At 43.9% G+C, this 17,930-nt stretch overlaps 2 protein-coding genes across 2 annotated transcripts in view; both read left to right on the top strand.

Moving 5' to 3' along the window:
- LOC306786379 (solute carrier family 12 member 3-like) overlaps positions 1-817 on the top strand; it is a gene marked incomplete at its 5' end in the record, with an annotated part of 28,071 nt that extends 27,254 nt beyond the window's left edge. Inside the window, 3 exons of the mRNA XM_079297401.1 lie at positions 64-202; positions 352-419; positions 636-817. Coding sequence (XP_079153527.1) covers positions 64-202; positions 352-419; positions 636-777 — 349 coding nt within the window. The 3' untranslated portion in view covers positions 778-817. The remainder of the gene's footprint in view (positions 1-63; positions 203-351; positions 420-635) is intronic.
- A 4,625-nt stretch (positions 818-5,442) lies between these two features.
- The window catches only part of LOC306786651 (homocysteine-responsive endoplasmic reticulum-resident ubiquitin-like domain member 1 protein), a 14,425-nt gene continuing 1,937 nt past the window's right edge, over positions 5,443-17,930 (top strand). The window contains exons 1-7 of the mRNA XM_079297439.1: positions 5,443-5,802; positions 8,397-8,474; positions 11,632-11,709; positions 12,908-13,110; positions 14,574-14,684; positions 14,776-15,147; positions 16,053-16,167. Of these exons, the coding sequence (XP_079153565.1) occupies positions 5,650-5,802; positions 8,397-8,474; positions 11,632-11,709; positions 12,908-13,110; positions 14,574-14,684; positions 14,776-15,147; positions 16,053-16,167 (1,110 nt within the window). The 5' untranslated portion in view covers positions 5,443-5,649. The remainder of the gene's footprint in view (positions 5,803-8,396; positions 8,475-11,631; positions 11,710-12,907; positions 13,111-14,573; positions 14,685-14,775; positions 15,148-16,052; positions 16,168-17,930) is intronic.

Below are 17,930 nucleotides of genomic sequence, written 5' to 3'. Positions count from 1 at the left end.
ACTTGATTTACTTTATTACGTATTGTATTACCCATGATCCCCGTTTGTCTTTTTATGCTTTAGTGTTCATCAGTTTGAGAACATGGTGGGTCGCTTCAGACTGGGTACAGATCCCAAACAGGACTCTGATTCTGGACCACCAGGACAGCAGGAGGAGCAGTGGATGATCACTGAGCAGGATCTAGAGAGGAACAAGGCCAAGGTCTGACACACACACAGACACACACACACTGATCAAACCTCAAGCACACACATCTCTATACAGTAAATATAGAAGTTAGGAGTAAGACAATCAATCGGAAACCTTTTTTCTTGTTCGACTAAATGTGTAACTTTCTCTGTGTGGTTCAGTCTCTCCGTCAAATTCGTCTACATGAGGTTCTGCAGGATTACTCCAGAGAAGCTGCTCTGATTGTGATGTGAGTAAAGTAATTATTCTTGTTAGATCATAGATGTGTAAGTTAATTGCATCATTCCACTCTGAGTGAATGGCTCTTGAACCATGGTTGTCGGCATACACAGACCAGATACAAGCACTTCGCCTGTGAAAGTAATCACTTGTGGATGTGGTCCAACACAAACTGTTCCCCCCCCATTAAACCTTTTTTGTTATTACTGTGTATGTCTCCTGACAGCACCATGCCGGTGGGGATGAGAGGAGTGTGTCCCAATACTCTCTACCTGGCGTGGTTGGACTTCTTGTCACATGATCTGAGACCTCCAGTCCTGTTGGTCCGAGGAAACCAGGAAAATGTCCTCACCTTCTACTGCCAATGAGATGTCTCCTTGAGACCAATAATCAGATACCGACTCACGAACTCACCAACATGACATTTCATCTTGATTTAGACATGTCAATGCATTGATGACTGCTGATCATCTCATCCTGTTATTAATGTGTGATTCATATCAGATAATTAATATTAATTAATATTAATATCATTAATATCAGTGATTAATATATGAATATCATGTAATTACAATGTTCTGGGCCTTTAATTCAACAAATGAATGATGAACACATTAAGAAGTCCTGCAAATGTAAACCACTGTATGGAATATACTTTAAACTGAAGCGCTTATTGATTGTAATTGGTAATCAAAATGATTTGTAATGATGTACAATTATAAGCAATTATGAGAAAAATGTATGGCACAGGAGTGAGTTACTGTCGTTCAATTCAGGTTTTATATCAATGCAGGGATAATACCAGATTACCCTATTGGCCAGACAGATGTTTCCTGGTGTTGGGAACGTAGAGGGGCGTGTTTGGGTTATCAGCATGTAAGAAACTGAATTCTTGACATCAATAGAATTATTAATGTGAGTAACAATTATTAATGATTATTAATAACAACGGGGCACCACCCTGTAAACAGGGACTAATAACCAAACGATAAACTAAGTCTCATAATTAGTGGCCACTCCTAATGTCAATAGTCGGGTGCGACTACACATTCGAAGTGACAGTGAAGGTTTAAGTTCGTACACAAGACTACTACATCCAGATCTTATTACACACATATGCACAAGTAATCACAAACGACTGCTCTTTAAAATATAACAATTTGTTAAATCGAAATAACAAGTGATCAGATCAATTAATATCACAACCAACAACGCTATCATACAATTGTATGTGCCTAATATCTAAACAAATTAATAAAATGGGTGAGGATGTATGTATACAAGTATGTCTGTGTGTGTGAAAAGGAAGGGGGGTCTTGAAACTACAGTCGAAAACTACAAAGATGGCGGCGTCGAGTGACGCAGACAAAAAAGGGAGGGGGAGGCTGTGTGTAGTCACGTGTGTAAAAGGGGAGGGGCCTTATAGAACTACAGCTAAAACCTACCACCAGATGGCGGAGTCGAGTGACTTAGACAAAATGGCGGAGGGGGGGGTCAGCTATGTGTGATCACGTGTGTCGACGCACACGTGTGTTGGAACAATAGGTGAGAGTTTTCACCCACAATCCGGAGCTCTATGTGTATGCAAGTTACGGAAACCAAGAGAAATAAAAGGGACAGAGAGAGGAATCAGAGTTTCTGTGTGCGATGTCTCGTTGTAGTGAAAATGAGGGTCGCTGATCGTATCTCACACAAGTTGCCGTTGTCGCGAACTGACGACACTTATGCCCGATACCCACGCTTCCACACTTTACTCACAGAATCGATTCAAGGAAATAGAGCGAGAACAAAATGAAATCAAATAATCCCTAAACAACAGTCAAACAGGAAGCGCAGGAATACGACGGGCCCTCTGCGGTCCGTCGACGATTGCGCAATCTCTCAGCAAAATGAAAACAATGACTTAACACGACAAAAACACGAGAATAATAACATATAAATGAATGGCCTGAATTAAATTTAGGTTAATTTAAGCTAAGCTACGCCCAGACACCGTGACTCTTACTTTGAGATGCTTCGTTGCAACGTTGTAGAGTGTTTGTCGATGAATGTTTTTTCTTCCTCCAGAAGAAAACAAAAGGCGTGAGGCTGCTGCTGTTCGGCGCCGGTGGTGAGCGGCTGCGGTTTCGGCCCGGCTCGCTGCAGAGAGGGGGGCCTGTGGTTTTCAACGTCGGTTGAGACACGTGTCGGTTCGTATCTCCGGTAATGATCGGTGAAGGAAGAGGTTTTGGTCTTCCTGGTACCGTTGCGTGTACACGAAAGGCGGGGAGCGGATCGCGGGAGGGATGCGCTCTCGCGGGCCAAGGCCTTAAACTCAGAATAGACGCGGTCGGTTTCGGCCAGCGAAATGGCACGTGCGTGCCGAGATGAGGGGGGGGAGTGAGGTTGATCGGGTCCTCTGTGGTTCTTCTTAGAGGCCGGACGGGAGTCCAGAGCGAAGAGACCGATTTTCGCTGCGTCGGCGCTTATAAGCGGGCCTGCACGCACAGCGGGAGGGTGCTTTTCGGCCAATGAAGCGTCCGCCTCAGCTATGGCCGAAGGCAGGAGGGGCGGTCATCTCAAGGGGGCAAGGATCAGATCCCAGGTCAGCTTGTGAAGAGGGGAGACCCATGTGAGGGACTCAGCCAGCCAGGAGGTGGCGTCAGACCCCAACACTGGTAATACAAACATTTCTTTAGAGGCATTTAATGACGCAACCAGCCGCACCTATGGCTATCTCTTCATAGATTATAAAGCCATGACACCTGATTATTAAGACTCAGAACAGCTTTGCTATCAGAGCAGCCGGTTGTGTATATTCCTAAAAAGCAAAAGAGTAAACAATTTCGTCACGTATGCAGAAGAATTTGACTCTGCTGGAGTTGATGTATAAATCTTCCCCTAGCGTGAGGAGGGTCATTGTGAGTAATGCAAACGCCGACTTTATTAATGCTCTGTGTGAGATAGCCCTCAACGTGCTGAGAGGTAATATTCCTTTGCCTGACAAACAGTACAATCTCTTAAAGAAGAAAAGAAAGACTTTCAACCAGACAAGAAGATTTGTCTTCCCTCTATTAGGGCCTTTCATAGTAGCCTTATCAATAGTAGGAGGTACATGGTAGTGATTCAGACACCGAAGATGAGCTCACAAGCCGAGCAGAAAGCCAGCGAACACACAGAAGAACCCTCACAGTCCTGGACGCAGGAGGGGAAAGTTTAAGGAGACTAGGGGTAGTGATCACAGGCTTACTAACATGCAGTGTGGTAGCGCTCAGTATACTTCCTTGCGATCGTTGATACAGCAGAGACCCAGAACTAACCCAACACAAAGCCAAAGAGGTGGTGATGGATCTACTCAATTGTTCAAGAAACAACTGCTGAGATGATGACAATGTAAATCAATCTAAGACAACGCACACGTAGAAAGCTGCAGAGAACAGTAAATGGTAAATGGACTGTACTTGTATCGTGCTTTTCTCTTACGACCACTGAAAGCGCTTTAACACGACATGTTCATTCACCCATTCACACACTGACGGAGGGGCTACCATGCAAGGTACCGCCTGCCCATCAGGACTATCTAACATTCATTAGGAAGGCTGAGAAAACACCTAATGGGAAGGAAAACATGTTCTACCAATGGATGCATTTTTCAGATAAACAAGTAACTAAAGAAGCGTGTGAAGCCTGTTTTGACTCCAAAAGAGTTCCGCTAATAATGCCAGTTCCGGGTTTTGACATAGAAGAGTGTGAGGATGCAGGATACTGCTTTACATATTCAATTCAATTCGATTTTATTTATTTTGTACAGCCCAAAATTACAAATTTGCCTCAGAGGGCTTTACAATCTGTACACATACAACATCCTCTGTCTCAGGACCCTCTCATTGGTACAGGAAAAACTCCCCAAAAAACCCTTTAACAGGGAGGAAAGGAAGAAACCTTAGGGAGAGCAACAGAGAAGGATCCCTCTATGAGCATTAATGGGACATGAATTCATACAGAAAGAGAGAGAGAAGAGTGGGTGTCAGCAGTGACACATGGCAGCAGGATACGGGGGATGGAGTGAGGATAGGAGAATTTGTCCACCTGTAAAATGTCAACAGGTGGTTGCAGATGGTTCTTACAAAATAACATGCTTACAATGCCACTGGTCGACGTCTTCTGGTTAAGTGATGATGATGAACAAGTAAAAATAGTATTACCAGCAAATTGGAAAGGAATATGTACCCAAAACAGGACAAATAACAGTATTAAGCCCTCCATCAGGTAGTAGCAGGACTGAGAGGAGTGCCAAACAAGAATGGACAAAAGATGACCAAGTTTATGGCTCATGGACATATACTTGGTCATCTTGCATCACATGTAAAAAAATAAGACACTTAAAATAAAACGTAGTGCGTAAAGGCCTGTTGAAGCTGGTTATTTCGGTTAAGACAGCGTCCCTTTATGGAGGTGTTTTCACCCGACTTTGGAGATCATTTCACGGATTGGCAGAGTGGAAAAAGGCCTGTTAAAAAAGTTAAAGTTTAAAACGTAGATGATTTTTATTTTAAGCACAGCATATTCAATCAATGATGTGACACATGTCTGTCCTGCTAAAAGTACCTCTCCCGCCTTAACAGAATTTGTTTAGTGTTGCCTTTGGCCTCATTGTAAGCGAAAAAAAGCTGTAATTTCGGTATAATACATATATATATATATATATATATATTAGGGGACAGAAATGAATTAAGTCAAAAACAGTAGTCTGTTTATTGGTTTGCAATATTGCCTCCTTTTTTTCTACAAGACATTTGTGTAAATTAAAAAGAACAGAGCAGTTGTAAATGCATGAAGTTCAATACATAGAACAGCAGTTAAAATTCCCACTTGTTATAAACGCAGCACAGTTTACGTCACAGATATGGGCGGGGCTGGAAGGTCCAGCTCCCCCTTCCCGCAGGCCGCAGCGACTACTACTCGACCACGTCTGAGCACGAGCGCACGGTAACCAATCAGGAGCGGCCACAGTGTGTTTGGAAACAAACCTCCTCCTCCCAAAGTCCCGTAAGACAGCCAGCGGAGAGACACGTCTTCCACACGTTTCTCTTTTGACAAGACAATTTGCGTCGTTCCAACCAGATTATATGTGCTAATTGTATCAAGAAGACTATAGATAAATACATATGTATTTTGATGACTATAGTTGTAGGGCGTAAACAGTATCATCCTAAGCACGAGACTACAATTTAACGTTACGTCGGTGAAACAGAGGAAAGATGGATGTGGGGGATTCTCAACAAAAGACAATAACTCTTCTTATAAAAAATACCAATCAGGCTCATGAGGATGAAACCGTCGAAGGCGTCTATCTGAACTGGACTATTAATGACTTAAAAAGACATTTGTCGACTTTTTATACAACTAAACCGGTGAGTTATTATGAGGCTATGTCCTGGAATGTTATGACACGAGCCAGCTGACTTGTCAGCCTGTTAATGTCAACTGCTCACACGCCGTACTGTTAATGTCAATGTAGCTTTGTGCTCACACACCTTCACCAGTATTACGAACTGTTAATGTAGCTTTGTGCTCACACACCTCCACCAGTACTACGAACTGTTCATGTTAATGTAGCTTTGTGCTCGCACACCTCCACCAGTATTACGAACTGTTCATGTTAATGTAGCTTTGTGCTCACACACCTTCACCAGTATTACGAACTGTTCATGTTAATGTAGCTTTGTGCTCGCACACCTCCACCAGTACTACGAACTGTTCATGTTAATGTAGCTTTGTGCTCGCACACCTCCACCAGTATTGCTAACTTTTGAAGGAGTTCTGGTGGACCTCAGTGATTTACACTCGTTTGTATGTTATCATTTATGAAGCACATATTTCTGTGTGCTCGTGATTAAATAGTTTTCTCTAATCTATTGTAAAATGTTGATTTAGCATTCAACTCTTAATTTGTGATGCACGTGTTTGAAAACAGCCTGCTAACGTATATAAACAACTCCTAACATGAGGTTTGGATTCTGAAGCACAATACAGATGCCTGATGATGGTGAAAAAGTGAAATGGTAGAATGACCTTATTTTAAGAGAGCGAGAGACTTAGACAGGCAACTAAAATCCTCAGCATATATGGCTGCCAGGTGTCATCGTGCCTGGAGGACTGCAGCCTTGAAGGGCACAGTGTGCAGGCAGGCAGCTGCTGAGATGACAGATTACAGATGAGCAGAGGAGATTCTACCTCACTGCTGATGGAAGTGTACAGATGAGCAGAGGAGATTCTACCTCACTGCTGATGGAGGTGTACAGATAAGCAGAGGAGATTCTACCTCACTGCTGATGGTGTATGGATGAGCAGAGGAGGATCTACCTCACTACTGATGGAGGTGTATGGATGAGCAGAGGAGGATCTACCTCACTGCTGATGGTGTCACCTCACTGCTGATGGTGTATGGATGAGCAGAGGAGGATCTACCTCACTACTGATGGTGGTGTATGGATGAGCAGAGGAGGATCTACCTCACTGCTGATGGTGTCACCTCACTGCTGATGGAGGTGTATGGATGAGCAGAGGAGGATCTACCTCACTACTGATGGTGGTGTATGGATGAGCAGAGGAGGATCTACCTCACTACTGATGGTGTCACCTCACTACTGATGGAGGTGTATGGATGAGCAGAGGAGGATCTACCTCACTACTGATGGTGGTGTATGGATGAGCAGAGGAGGATCTACCTCACTGCTGATGGTGTCACCTCACTGCTGATGGTGTATGGATGAGCAGAGGAGGATCTACCTCACTACTGATGGTGGTGTATGGATGAGCAGAGGAGGATCTACCTCACTGCTGATGGTGTCACCTCACTGCTGATGGAGGTGTATGGATGAGCAGAGGAGGATCTACCTCACTACTGATGGTGGTGGATGGATGAGCAGAGGAGGATCTACCTCACTGCTGATGGTGTCACCTCACTGCTGATGGTGTCACCTCACTGCTGATGGAGGTGTATGGATGAGCAGAGGAGGATCTACCTCACTACTGATGGTGGTGTATGGATGAGCAGAGGAGGATCTACCTCACTGCTGATGGTGTCACCTCACTGCTGATGGAGGTGTATGGATGAGCAGAGGAGGATCTACCTCACTACTGATGGTGGTGTATGGATGAGCAGAGGAGGATCTACCTCACTACTGATGGTGGTGTATGGATGAGCAGAGGAGGATCTACCTCACTGCTGATGGTGTCACCTCACTGCTGATGGTGTATGGATGAGCAGAGGAGGATCTACCTCACTACTGATGGTGGTGGATGGATGAGCAGAGGAGGATCTACCTCACTGCTGATGGTGTCACCTCACTGCTGATGGTGTATGGATGAGCAGAGGAGGATCTACCTCACTGCTGATGGTGTATGAATGAGCAGAGGAGGATCTACCTCACTGCTGATGGTGTATGGATGAGCAGAGGAGGATCTACCTCACTGCTGATGGAGGTGTATGGATGAGCAGAGGGGGATCTACCGCACTGCTGATGGAGGTGTACGGATGAGGCAGAGCCATAGACGCATTATATTCAGCAGTATATTTAAACCGTGAATCACCTGCATAATTGAGACAATACAACGATACAATGTATTTTGTATTGCATATATCAAACCCAGAGATTATAACAAAGGGAAACCTTTAAAAAGATTCAGTTCATCTTTTTGAATAGCCAGTGAGGACCCCTCTTGATAGTTTTGTTTTGATTGGCTCATGGTCACTTGGTGAATGAAAGCCAGCGTAGACAAAGTTTGAAACACAGCACAAATGTGGGCCACATGTTCCACTCAGCAGCTGTTCTTGTCATGCCCTGGCCTCAGGAAAGAATGACTTGAATGGTTTCATAAAAGAATACAGCTGAAGAAAAATTATCAAAATCCAGGTAGTACACAGATATACTTTGTTGGGCACTAAAGTTACTTCATCCCAGAAGCTTTGATTGATTGAAACCTACTTCTTTGTTTTCTGTAGGCTGTGAGTGACCAGAGACTGATCTATGCTGGTAAACTGCTGCCCGATCATCTGCACATTAAAGATCTCTTCAGACAGGTAAATGTGACAATATGGGCTCATGACTATGCTTACAAACACTACTGTGGTATGACTTTTTCCCTCTCCATTTATCTGGTCTGAGGACAGAGGGTGTTACATGCTGAACAAATTATGAAGCCCTTTGAGGCAGATTTGTAATGTTGAGCTTTGTCAATAATGTTGATGTGAGATGTTCTTGGACCCTCATGTCAGTGATGTTCAATACATACTACAAAAAGCTCAAATTGTAAAACTGGTTCGGGAGGCTGAATCTAGCCTTCTCTTATTTGATGATAAGTAGGATTGCCATGGCCTTTTAAAAGGGTTGTTGTGCTTTTCCACTCGCCGCTCACCAATCACGAGAGACCAACGTGTCCACTCTCACGTCATCTTAAGTCCACAGATGACATGTGTGCCGTGACAACACATTTAGTGCCGGTGTTTTAAGAATTGAGCAGAGCAAGTTAAAAAACAGGAAGTTAAAAAGAAACAGAACAAACCTGCGATATTGAGAAGACGTACCGTATATGGAAGTTTAATATGTCAATCAAGACGTTCATAGAACATGATGAATGTATTATTCAGCGTTGGGCAAGTTAAAATCAGTCTGGTGCACTTTGAAAGCAGCATTTAGAGGTTAGAGCCATGAAGAACGTTTTGCTCTTGTAAACAATGTAACTCTTGTTGTAGCAGTGATACAATGTGTTGGGATCTGACCATATGGCTTCAACATGTGCTGTGGAACAAAGATAGTCAGGCCTTCCCTTTTGCAAGCAACGGTTTCATCCTGATTGTGAAAGTCCCTTATCGAAAGTCCCTTATCGAGACGACAGCGATTCTCTCCCACCGAGAGAAACACGGCTTCCGCAGCCGCAGCCCACTGAAGCTCAGAAGGAACCCCTCAGAAGAACCCCCCTCAATCACCACCATTGCATCGTACCGTAAGGCAAATAGATTCTGGGCAGAGTTAGAGAGAGTTCATTTGTGTTTATTTTATCTTGTTTTGTGGCTATCCGCCATTTTGGGTCTCGCGACCCAATTGTGAGAGAGCAATCTTCCGTACTCCCGCGCGGCTCAGAGGATCGTAATCGCTTGTTTTTTTTCATTTTGTCTGGGTTCCTTTCCCTTCTTTTTTACTAACCCACACACACATATAGCTTTGAGCTAACCTAGCTACGTGCTGAACAGCTACCGGCACAATTAGACACCGGGTCTCCTGTTGGCTATCCGCCATTTTGGGTCTCGCGCATGAGAGACGTCACCACGTCCCAACTACGTCACACGTCACAGAGCTGTTCCCTCGCTCCCCCCCCCTTGCTCACACACACACACACACACACACACACACACACACACACACACACACACACACACTCTTTTCAATAGTCTGTTGATTTTAGATAGCGTGCTCATGAATGTATAGTTGTTGTTAGTTTAGATATTAGTTGACTCGATCATTAGTATTAGAACTTAATAAACTCTGTTATATTTTAAAGAGCAGCTGTTTGTGATTACTTTGTGCATGCGTGTTGTGATAATAACTGTATATGTGGTCTGTGCTCGAACTTAAACCTTCACTGTCACTCTGAATGTGTAATAGTACGCAGACTACTGACATTGTGAGTGAACACTAATTATGAGACTTAGTTTTATCGTTTGGTTATTGGTCCCTGTTCGCTGGGTGGTGCCCCGTTGTTATTAATAATTGTTACTTCCATCAATAATTCTATTGATATCAATAATTTAGTTTCTTAGATGCTGATAACCCAAACACGCTCCTTTACGTTCCCAACAAATGTAACTACGTATATTTAGTTAAGTACAATTTTAAGGTACTTGTACTTTACTCCAGCATTTCCATTTATTTATCAACATTTTGAGAGGGAATGATCGTACTTTTCTCTTCACTGCATTTATTTGACAGTATAAATGACTTGTTGACGACCTGCATATTAAGATATATAAATAAACTAACTATGATATTTTATTAAGCCCAATTATTACGTGTGTAAAGTGAGCGATACATTGTCTATAATCATAATCCAATGATATAGGCCTTCTGTAAATATGTTATTTAAAATAGGCCATTCTGCAAAATCAGCATACTTTCACTTCAAGTATTTTTTGATGCCAATACTTTTGTACTGTTACTTAAGTAACATTTTGAATGCAGGTCTTTTACTTGTTTCAGAGTATTTCGACACTGTGCTCTAGTAAACAATCGAATCACAAACACATATTGAAATATGAATGGTGACAACGCGGCAAAAAAGTCACTCACAAAGCCCGGTAAAGGAGACTGGTACGTGTGTCAGATCGGGTGTTTCCTCCATCGCCACAGAGGACGTATGAGTTTGTCAACTATTTGTGCTCAGATTTCCACAAACATATTGTACTACTGAAAAGTAAAATTGACCCACAATTACACTCCACATAGCTTCATCTTGTGGAATAATCCACCTATTACAATCAATAGGAAGTGCCCACCTTTTGTAGTGGCAGAACCCAATAGTTATATTTACACTACAATGTTTAAAAGTGGTCATTTTAAAAAGCAATCAAGGAGAGCAAGGTAACTGTATTATCAGGCAAATTACTATTACTTCTCCTTCTGTGTAATTCACAAAGATGTCACAGATCACATCCTAACACTGGCAGACACTTGTATTGCTTTGGTCTGGCTTTATTCTTGACCGGTTACAGAAACCTTCAGCCTACTGGCTCTGCCAAACAGAAGGAGGGGCTTATTCCCATCAGGAAGACGCAGTCAAACTAAAGGCTGTATGACTGCTTTTAAACAGCGTTTTCTGACATGAATCGTTTTTCCATAACTGCTACATTGGCATTTAGCCAAGGTGGAGTTAATTGTAACTCTCCTCTTAATGCACATTTTAATGTGCATTTTATTTGTCAATGTATTTCGTGTTTTCAATCTCATAGCATACAAGATGCGTTCCAGCTTTACAGCCTATTATGACCTGTTGCCTTTTGGGAAAGTCTTACTTCAGTACAATGTACACGCTGTCTATATGGTCTTGGATCTGCTGTTTTTAGCATTGGTGCAGACAGTTTGTGCTCATACTGACACATTTAACAGGTTCAGTTCTGTTGAATGTGAAGGCCTGAATCTATTGATGTGTTTGATCTAATCCGGCATTTATCTCCACTCTTTCAGACTGACTTTGTTCCCACACTGCACCTGGTGTGTGCTTTTAGGAATCCACTGCCAGGGCCCCTGGGAGCTCGACCTAAGGTAAGAGATGTTGCCTTCCCTCATTACTCTCCCGCTCTACTGCGACCGCTGCCTGTTGACTTCTTACTGTGATGAGGCGGAACTCCCCCGCAGCCTGTTAGCCTCTCATCATGCTACAGGCTGGAGGTCTCAGGTGACTCTAATACAATATTGCAGTTCATCAAACTCATTTATCAAAGAGGTGTCAGTGCTCACTAGCGGATCTCTATTCACAGCACCAGCCTGTAGAGCTCCTTGCCTTGATGATGGACTATATGTGACCATGTGTTCATTATTCTAACTTCGTCTTTGATCGCTGTGGAAAGTTTGCATTTGTTTTTTTTTCACCCTAACGACACTATAATCTTCAGATTGTATTTAAGGATTCAAGGATCATTTATGCAACACAGGGATGCACAATTAGGTGCAACAATAGGAAAATATGAAAAAGCTTTACATTTGATCATACTGCCACCTAGTGTCTTTTGTTTAGAAGTCCAGCCTTGAGTCTGACTGATGTCCTTCTGGAGGTGACTCTATAACAAGGGGATAGGAAAAGGCCCACTCTAGGAAGAGACAATAGCCCTGATTAGAGTATAAGGTTCAAGAAGATCAGGCAGGTAGGAAGGGGCGTGTCCATTTAATATTAAAGTCTGATCTGACATGGAAAGGTTGCCAATGACGGAAAGTTTAAACTGGTGTAAAGGTCCCCGTTGTCATGTCAGGGTAAATGAGTGTAATCTATGACGTTAATTGTCGCCCTCTTCTATTTAGGCCCTGGAATTGTGCAAACTGGCGCACTAGAAAAGCTGTGAAACAAAAATTAGACTGGACCATCATAGAAATGAAAGAACTGACATTCCCATTAATATCAGAGTAGCAAAATGGTTGAAGCAGCAGCCATTTTTATGTCTATCGTTCCCATTGTGACCGTTGTGGCGCACTAACGTCCGTATAAACTAAACCGGCTGCTAACTGTTGAAAGCTTCAGTGATTTTTCAGTTGAATGATTCAACAACAATCATTTGTGGGATTTTAGAGGAGCCTCTTGTGTCACATCAACTTTAAAGGCAGGTTTAGTTTTTTGACTTACTCGAGCACATCCTCACCTCCTCCCTTAATACCAAAATAACTCATCTCTACAAACGTATCTGGGTTTGCTCTCGTGCTGAGTGACCAATACTTATTCAACAAATTCAAACTTGTCTTGCCTTTGCAGACCAAAGAGCCGGAACTGCCACGTCCCTCCAGTCCGAGGCCCGTGGCAGCCTCTGCTTTACCCGACTCCAGCAGCCCCTCCTCCACAATTCAGACTCCCAGATCACCGCAGCTGAGGCAGAGGAGGCAGACCTCTTCAGCTGCTGCTGCTGCTTCATCTCACACACAAACCCCGGAGTCTCCACCAGGAACTGTGTTTGAAATGTAAGGCCGAATGGAATAAATCATGTATTTGCTGAATTGTATTTAATTATATTTGCATAAACAGACGTCCAATTTTAACAGTACCAATGTGTTCAGCATATTACTGACAGAAATAAGATGTAAACACGCAGGTCAATAGTGCTTCAACTTTGCACTTGCCCGTATTACCATTGTGAGATCTCCATCTTGGGTGATTTCATGTTTTTGGAAGATGAATGAATTCTTGTTTAATAATGTCAAGATGCATTGTTATTAAATTAAAACCAGGCTGTTTTCTGATTTCAAATCACATTGTTGCCATGACCGGTAAACCTTTGTTCAGTCACGTTCACCCCTACCGTAGTCCAGGCCCTCAAACGCAAACTAGCCAATCATGATGTAGCTCCGACCATGGGCCGACAATCTAGTTTCTTCATTTTCAGGTTGTTTATTTTGGATTGAAGAGATTCAAGCTCCAAGGTTATTTTATTGTCATCGTACAACAGGGCTGCACAAGCAAATGCTGACAGCAGTTCCATTTTGCTACGCTGCAAAAAACTACAGAAAAAACGACATCATCTGTGGAGGGTGGAGGATGAATAAAGGAAATAATCTGTTGTGAAGTCGGGTGGTAGGGCAGCTTGTGTATCTCTTGCCAAACGGTAGCAGGGTAAACTAGTTGAGGCTGGGATGGGTGGTCATGTAGTTCACCTAGTCATGGTTAAACGCCTGGTGCATGTACAGTAGTAAAACAGTCGTTACCTGGTTATGAAGATGCAGCCTCCTGGAATGTTGCCTCCCTCCTTGCAACTGGAAGGGAAATGTTTTTACGAACCAAACTTTGTGTGCTGGGATACGCCCTGAAAACTTGCTGTAACTGCAGCAGTCACTGTTTATTGAAGTTGGAACAAGACAGAGGGATATTTGCACTATTGTGGAAGAACATGGAAATACCTTCTAACTGGAACATTAGTAAAAGTGGAACTGGAGTTCTGCTTAGCTTTGGAGAGACCAACTTGTACTGTAAAAATAAAAGGCAAAAACTTGCTCGCATGTGGAGTTTTTGGAAACTTTATTGTTCAGGATTTGAAACTGCACTGCTGTGATGCTTTGTGTTCATGTTCATTGTGTCAAATTTAATAACGAAAAACAGGGAAGGAAAAACAATTGAGAAATGTGTCACTTTTTGCACTGATTGGACCTTTACATGATGGTGGGGAACTGTCCCTTTATGTGACACTCCATCAGTATGAATGGGACGTGAAAGAGGGTGTGTCAAACCACGACTGTTTCCCACTTGTTATCACTTAAGATGTCTCATCTAAAGAAATGCAGGAAACCAAATGTGATGTGTTAAAAGAGCTTTGTAGTCCCGTCTAATAGAGAAGATCCAATATCTGTTCTGTCCTTAGATTTGATTGGATAAAGGTTTCGGTGTTGAACATATATCTACAGTGTCTACAGTGTGTCATTGTTCTCTGCAGGCCTGGAGCCCCACAGATGACCCAACCAGCCTTTCCCACCTACTCTCTGTACAGCCCTCAACAGCTCCTGTGGCTTCAGCATGTCTATCCCAGACAGTACTACATGCAGTAGTGAGTCTTTAGTCATACTCCTCTGTGTTTGTGGTCCGACATGGCCATGAATGACTAGTTTGTAATACTCTGGATGTTTTCCCATCAACAGCCATGCAGCGATGGTGGCAGCTGGCACCGTCCCCTCTGCACCAGCTACGACCATTGGCCAGTACCCTCCTGTTCCCGCTCATCAAGTACCTGTTCCAGATCCCTTAGCCAATCAGAACCCCATCAACAACCTGCCAGCAAATCAGAACCCAGCGCAGGAAGGCGCCTTCATCAACCCTGGGGAGGCTAACCAGAACATGCGGATGAACGCGCAGGGCGGGCCTGTAATGGACGAGGGGGAGGACGTGGAGCGCGATTGGCTGGACTGGTTGTACTCTGCTGCAAGATTCAGCGTTCTGCTCGTCATTGTGTACTTCAACTCCAGCCTGAGTCGCTTCCTGCTGGTGATGAGCACCCTCCTCCTCATGTACCTGTAAGTTCAATCCGTTGAGTTCTACCAAACTCTGCTGACATGCTTCACTGCACTGTTGTGTGTTGAGTATTTAACAGCGCTCTACTGTGGTGCTTTCAACCTTATTTACCTGGCATCATTGATGCAAACACACAGTCCGCGTGGTGTACAGTCCGCCCGTCAGGTGCAATAGTCTGATCCGGGATGTTACGATATAGCCAGGTTCCTGTAAAGATGTGTGCACAGCAGCCTCTGATCTCCGAGTCTCTCTCAGTCTTATTTCCTCCATCTTATTTTCCAGCAACCGGACACTAGCTAGGAGAACGCAAGGTAGTAGAATAAGCTCAGGTCCAAGCTGTTTAGTCCTTTTCCCCACTCGCTTCCCCTTGTTCCTGGGCAAGGCACGTTTATTAGTATCGCACATTTCAACAACAAGGTAATTCAAAGTGCTTCACATAAAACCATTAAAAGCATCAAAACATGAGGCAAAAGAAAAGGAGATTTAAAAACAATTGAGAACATTCATTGAAACATTAAATACAGCAGTGAAATGTATTAATATCCTTGAATGTGGTTGAATTAAAGGCAGCAAACAGAAAAGTCTTCAGTCTTGATTTAAAGGAGCTGAGGCTCTCAGCAGACCTGCAGCTTTCTGGGACTTTGTTCCAGATATGTGGAGCAGAACAACTGAACGCTGCTTCTCCATGTTTAGTTCTGACTCTGGGAACAGAAAGTAGACCGGTCCCAGACGACCTGAGGGGTCGGGATGGTTCATAAGGTAGCAGCAGATCAGAGATGTGTTGTGGCCCTAAACCATTCAGTGCTTTGTAAACCAACAGCAGGATTTTAAAGTCAATTCTTTGTTGGACAGGAAGCCAGTGCACAGACCTCAGAACTGGAGTGATGATCTATTTTCTCCTCCACAGACACACTGTGGGTTGGTTTCCCTTCCGAGGGCGAGCACAAGTCCAAGGACCCAACCATCTGCAGCCTCCTGGGGTTCAGCACAACCAGCAGGAGGAGAACAGGAATCCAAATCCAGTAAGACAACATTTCATTTACCTTCATTTAACTGAAGCTTTAGTGTCACCACACAGAAAGGGAAGAGCCTTAATTCCAGCCATAAAAACCAACAGGTGAAACCTCCCAAAACCCACAAGAAATAGAGAACACTGCTGAGATATTTTACAGTCATTTGTATTCTCCCAACCCAGCCCCTGAGCCATCAGACACACATCCTGTTTAACAGCCTGGACACCCTGGACTCATCTTTGGCCTCAGATGAACTCCACAGAGCTCTTCTCCAGATGCCAAATAATCAATCACCCGGACCCGATGGCTTCCTTCCTGAATTCTACGAGCACTTTTGGCATATACCATCAAAGGCTAGCATCAGATATACAAAATGTACCTCAACCAAAGCCACACAAGTCAAGTCAAAGGATTCTTTTAAAGGGGCACGAGCAAGGATGCCCACTGTCTCCTTCATTGAAGCACTTGCTTCAGTTGTCCACCATTCTCCCACTTTCAGAAGATGCCCGGGATTCTGCAGAACAGAAACCATAACTTCCATTTGACACTTGTAACATTCGATACTTTGGTATTGACATCAAGGATTCAAGGATCATTTATTGTCATTATGCAACACTGGGATGCACAACCAAATCCAGTTGTAGCCCAACAAACACACGACAAACAACAGAAAACAAAACCATTAGCACATTCCTGTAGTGTAATTGTCATCATAAGAAACGTAAACGGCAGCAACAGAAACAATTCTCTGATCAGATAATATCAATACATCTTCACATTAAATACTCAACATGATGAAAACATTGTCCATCAACTGTGACTGTTTGAGCACCAAGCATCATGATGTGAACACAGAGTCCTCCTCCTCTGGTCCTCCAGAGTCCTCATGATGTGAACACAGAGTCCTCCTCCTCTGGTCCTCCAGAGTCCTCATGATGTGAACACAGAGTCCTCCTCCTCTGGTCCTCCAGAGTCCTCATGATGTGAACACAGAGTCCTCCTCTGGTCCTCCAGAGTCCTCATGATGTGAACACAGAGTCCTCCTCTGGTCCTCCAGAGTCCTCATGATGTGAACACAGAGTCCTCCTCCTCTGGTCCTCCAGAGTCCTCATGATGTGAACACAGAGTCCTCCTCCTCTTGTCCACCAGAGTCCTCATGATGTGAACACAGAGTCCTCCTCCTCTGGTCCTCCAGAGTCCTCATGATGTGAACACAGAGTCCTCCTCCTCTGGTCCTCCAGAGTCCTCATGATGTGAACACAGAGTCCTCCTCCTCTGGTCCACCAGAGTCCTCATGATGTGAACACAGAGTCCTCCTCCTCTTGTCCACCAGAGTCCTCATGATGTGAACACAGAGTCCTCCTCCTCTGGTCCTCCAGAGTCCTCATGATGTGAACACAGAGTCCTCCTCCTCTGGTCCTCCGGAGTCCTCATGATGTGAACACAGAGTCCTCCTCCTCTGGTCCTCCAGAGTCCTCATGATGTGAACACAGAGTCCTCCTCCTCTGGTCCTCCAGAGTCCTCATGATGTGAACACAGAGTCCTGGTCCTCCAGAGTCCTCATGATGTGAACACAGAGTCCTCCTCCTCTGGTCCTCCGGAGTCCTCATGATGTGAACACAGAGTCCTCCTCCTCTGGTCCTCCGGAGTCCTGCTCTCTGTCCTGACCCGTCAAGTGCAGCTTGATCCTGGACCACGATGGATCCAGGTCTCTCCTTTTCAGATGTTGATGAAAGTGTTATTTTATATGTCATTAGTGATAAACACGAAAA

This window comes from Melanostigma gelatinosum (genome assembly GCF_949748355.1).
Source record: "Melanostigma gelatinosum genome assembly, contig: SUPER_1_unloc_2, whole genome shotgun sequence".
NCBI classification, from domain to species: Eukaryota; Metazoa; Chordata; class Actinopteri; order Perciformes; family Zoarcidae; genus Melanostigma; species Melanostigma gelatinosum.
The sequence above is the reverse complement of the archived record's forward strand: the minus strand, read 5'-3'. Positions and strand labels throughout refer to the sequence as shown.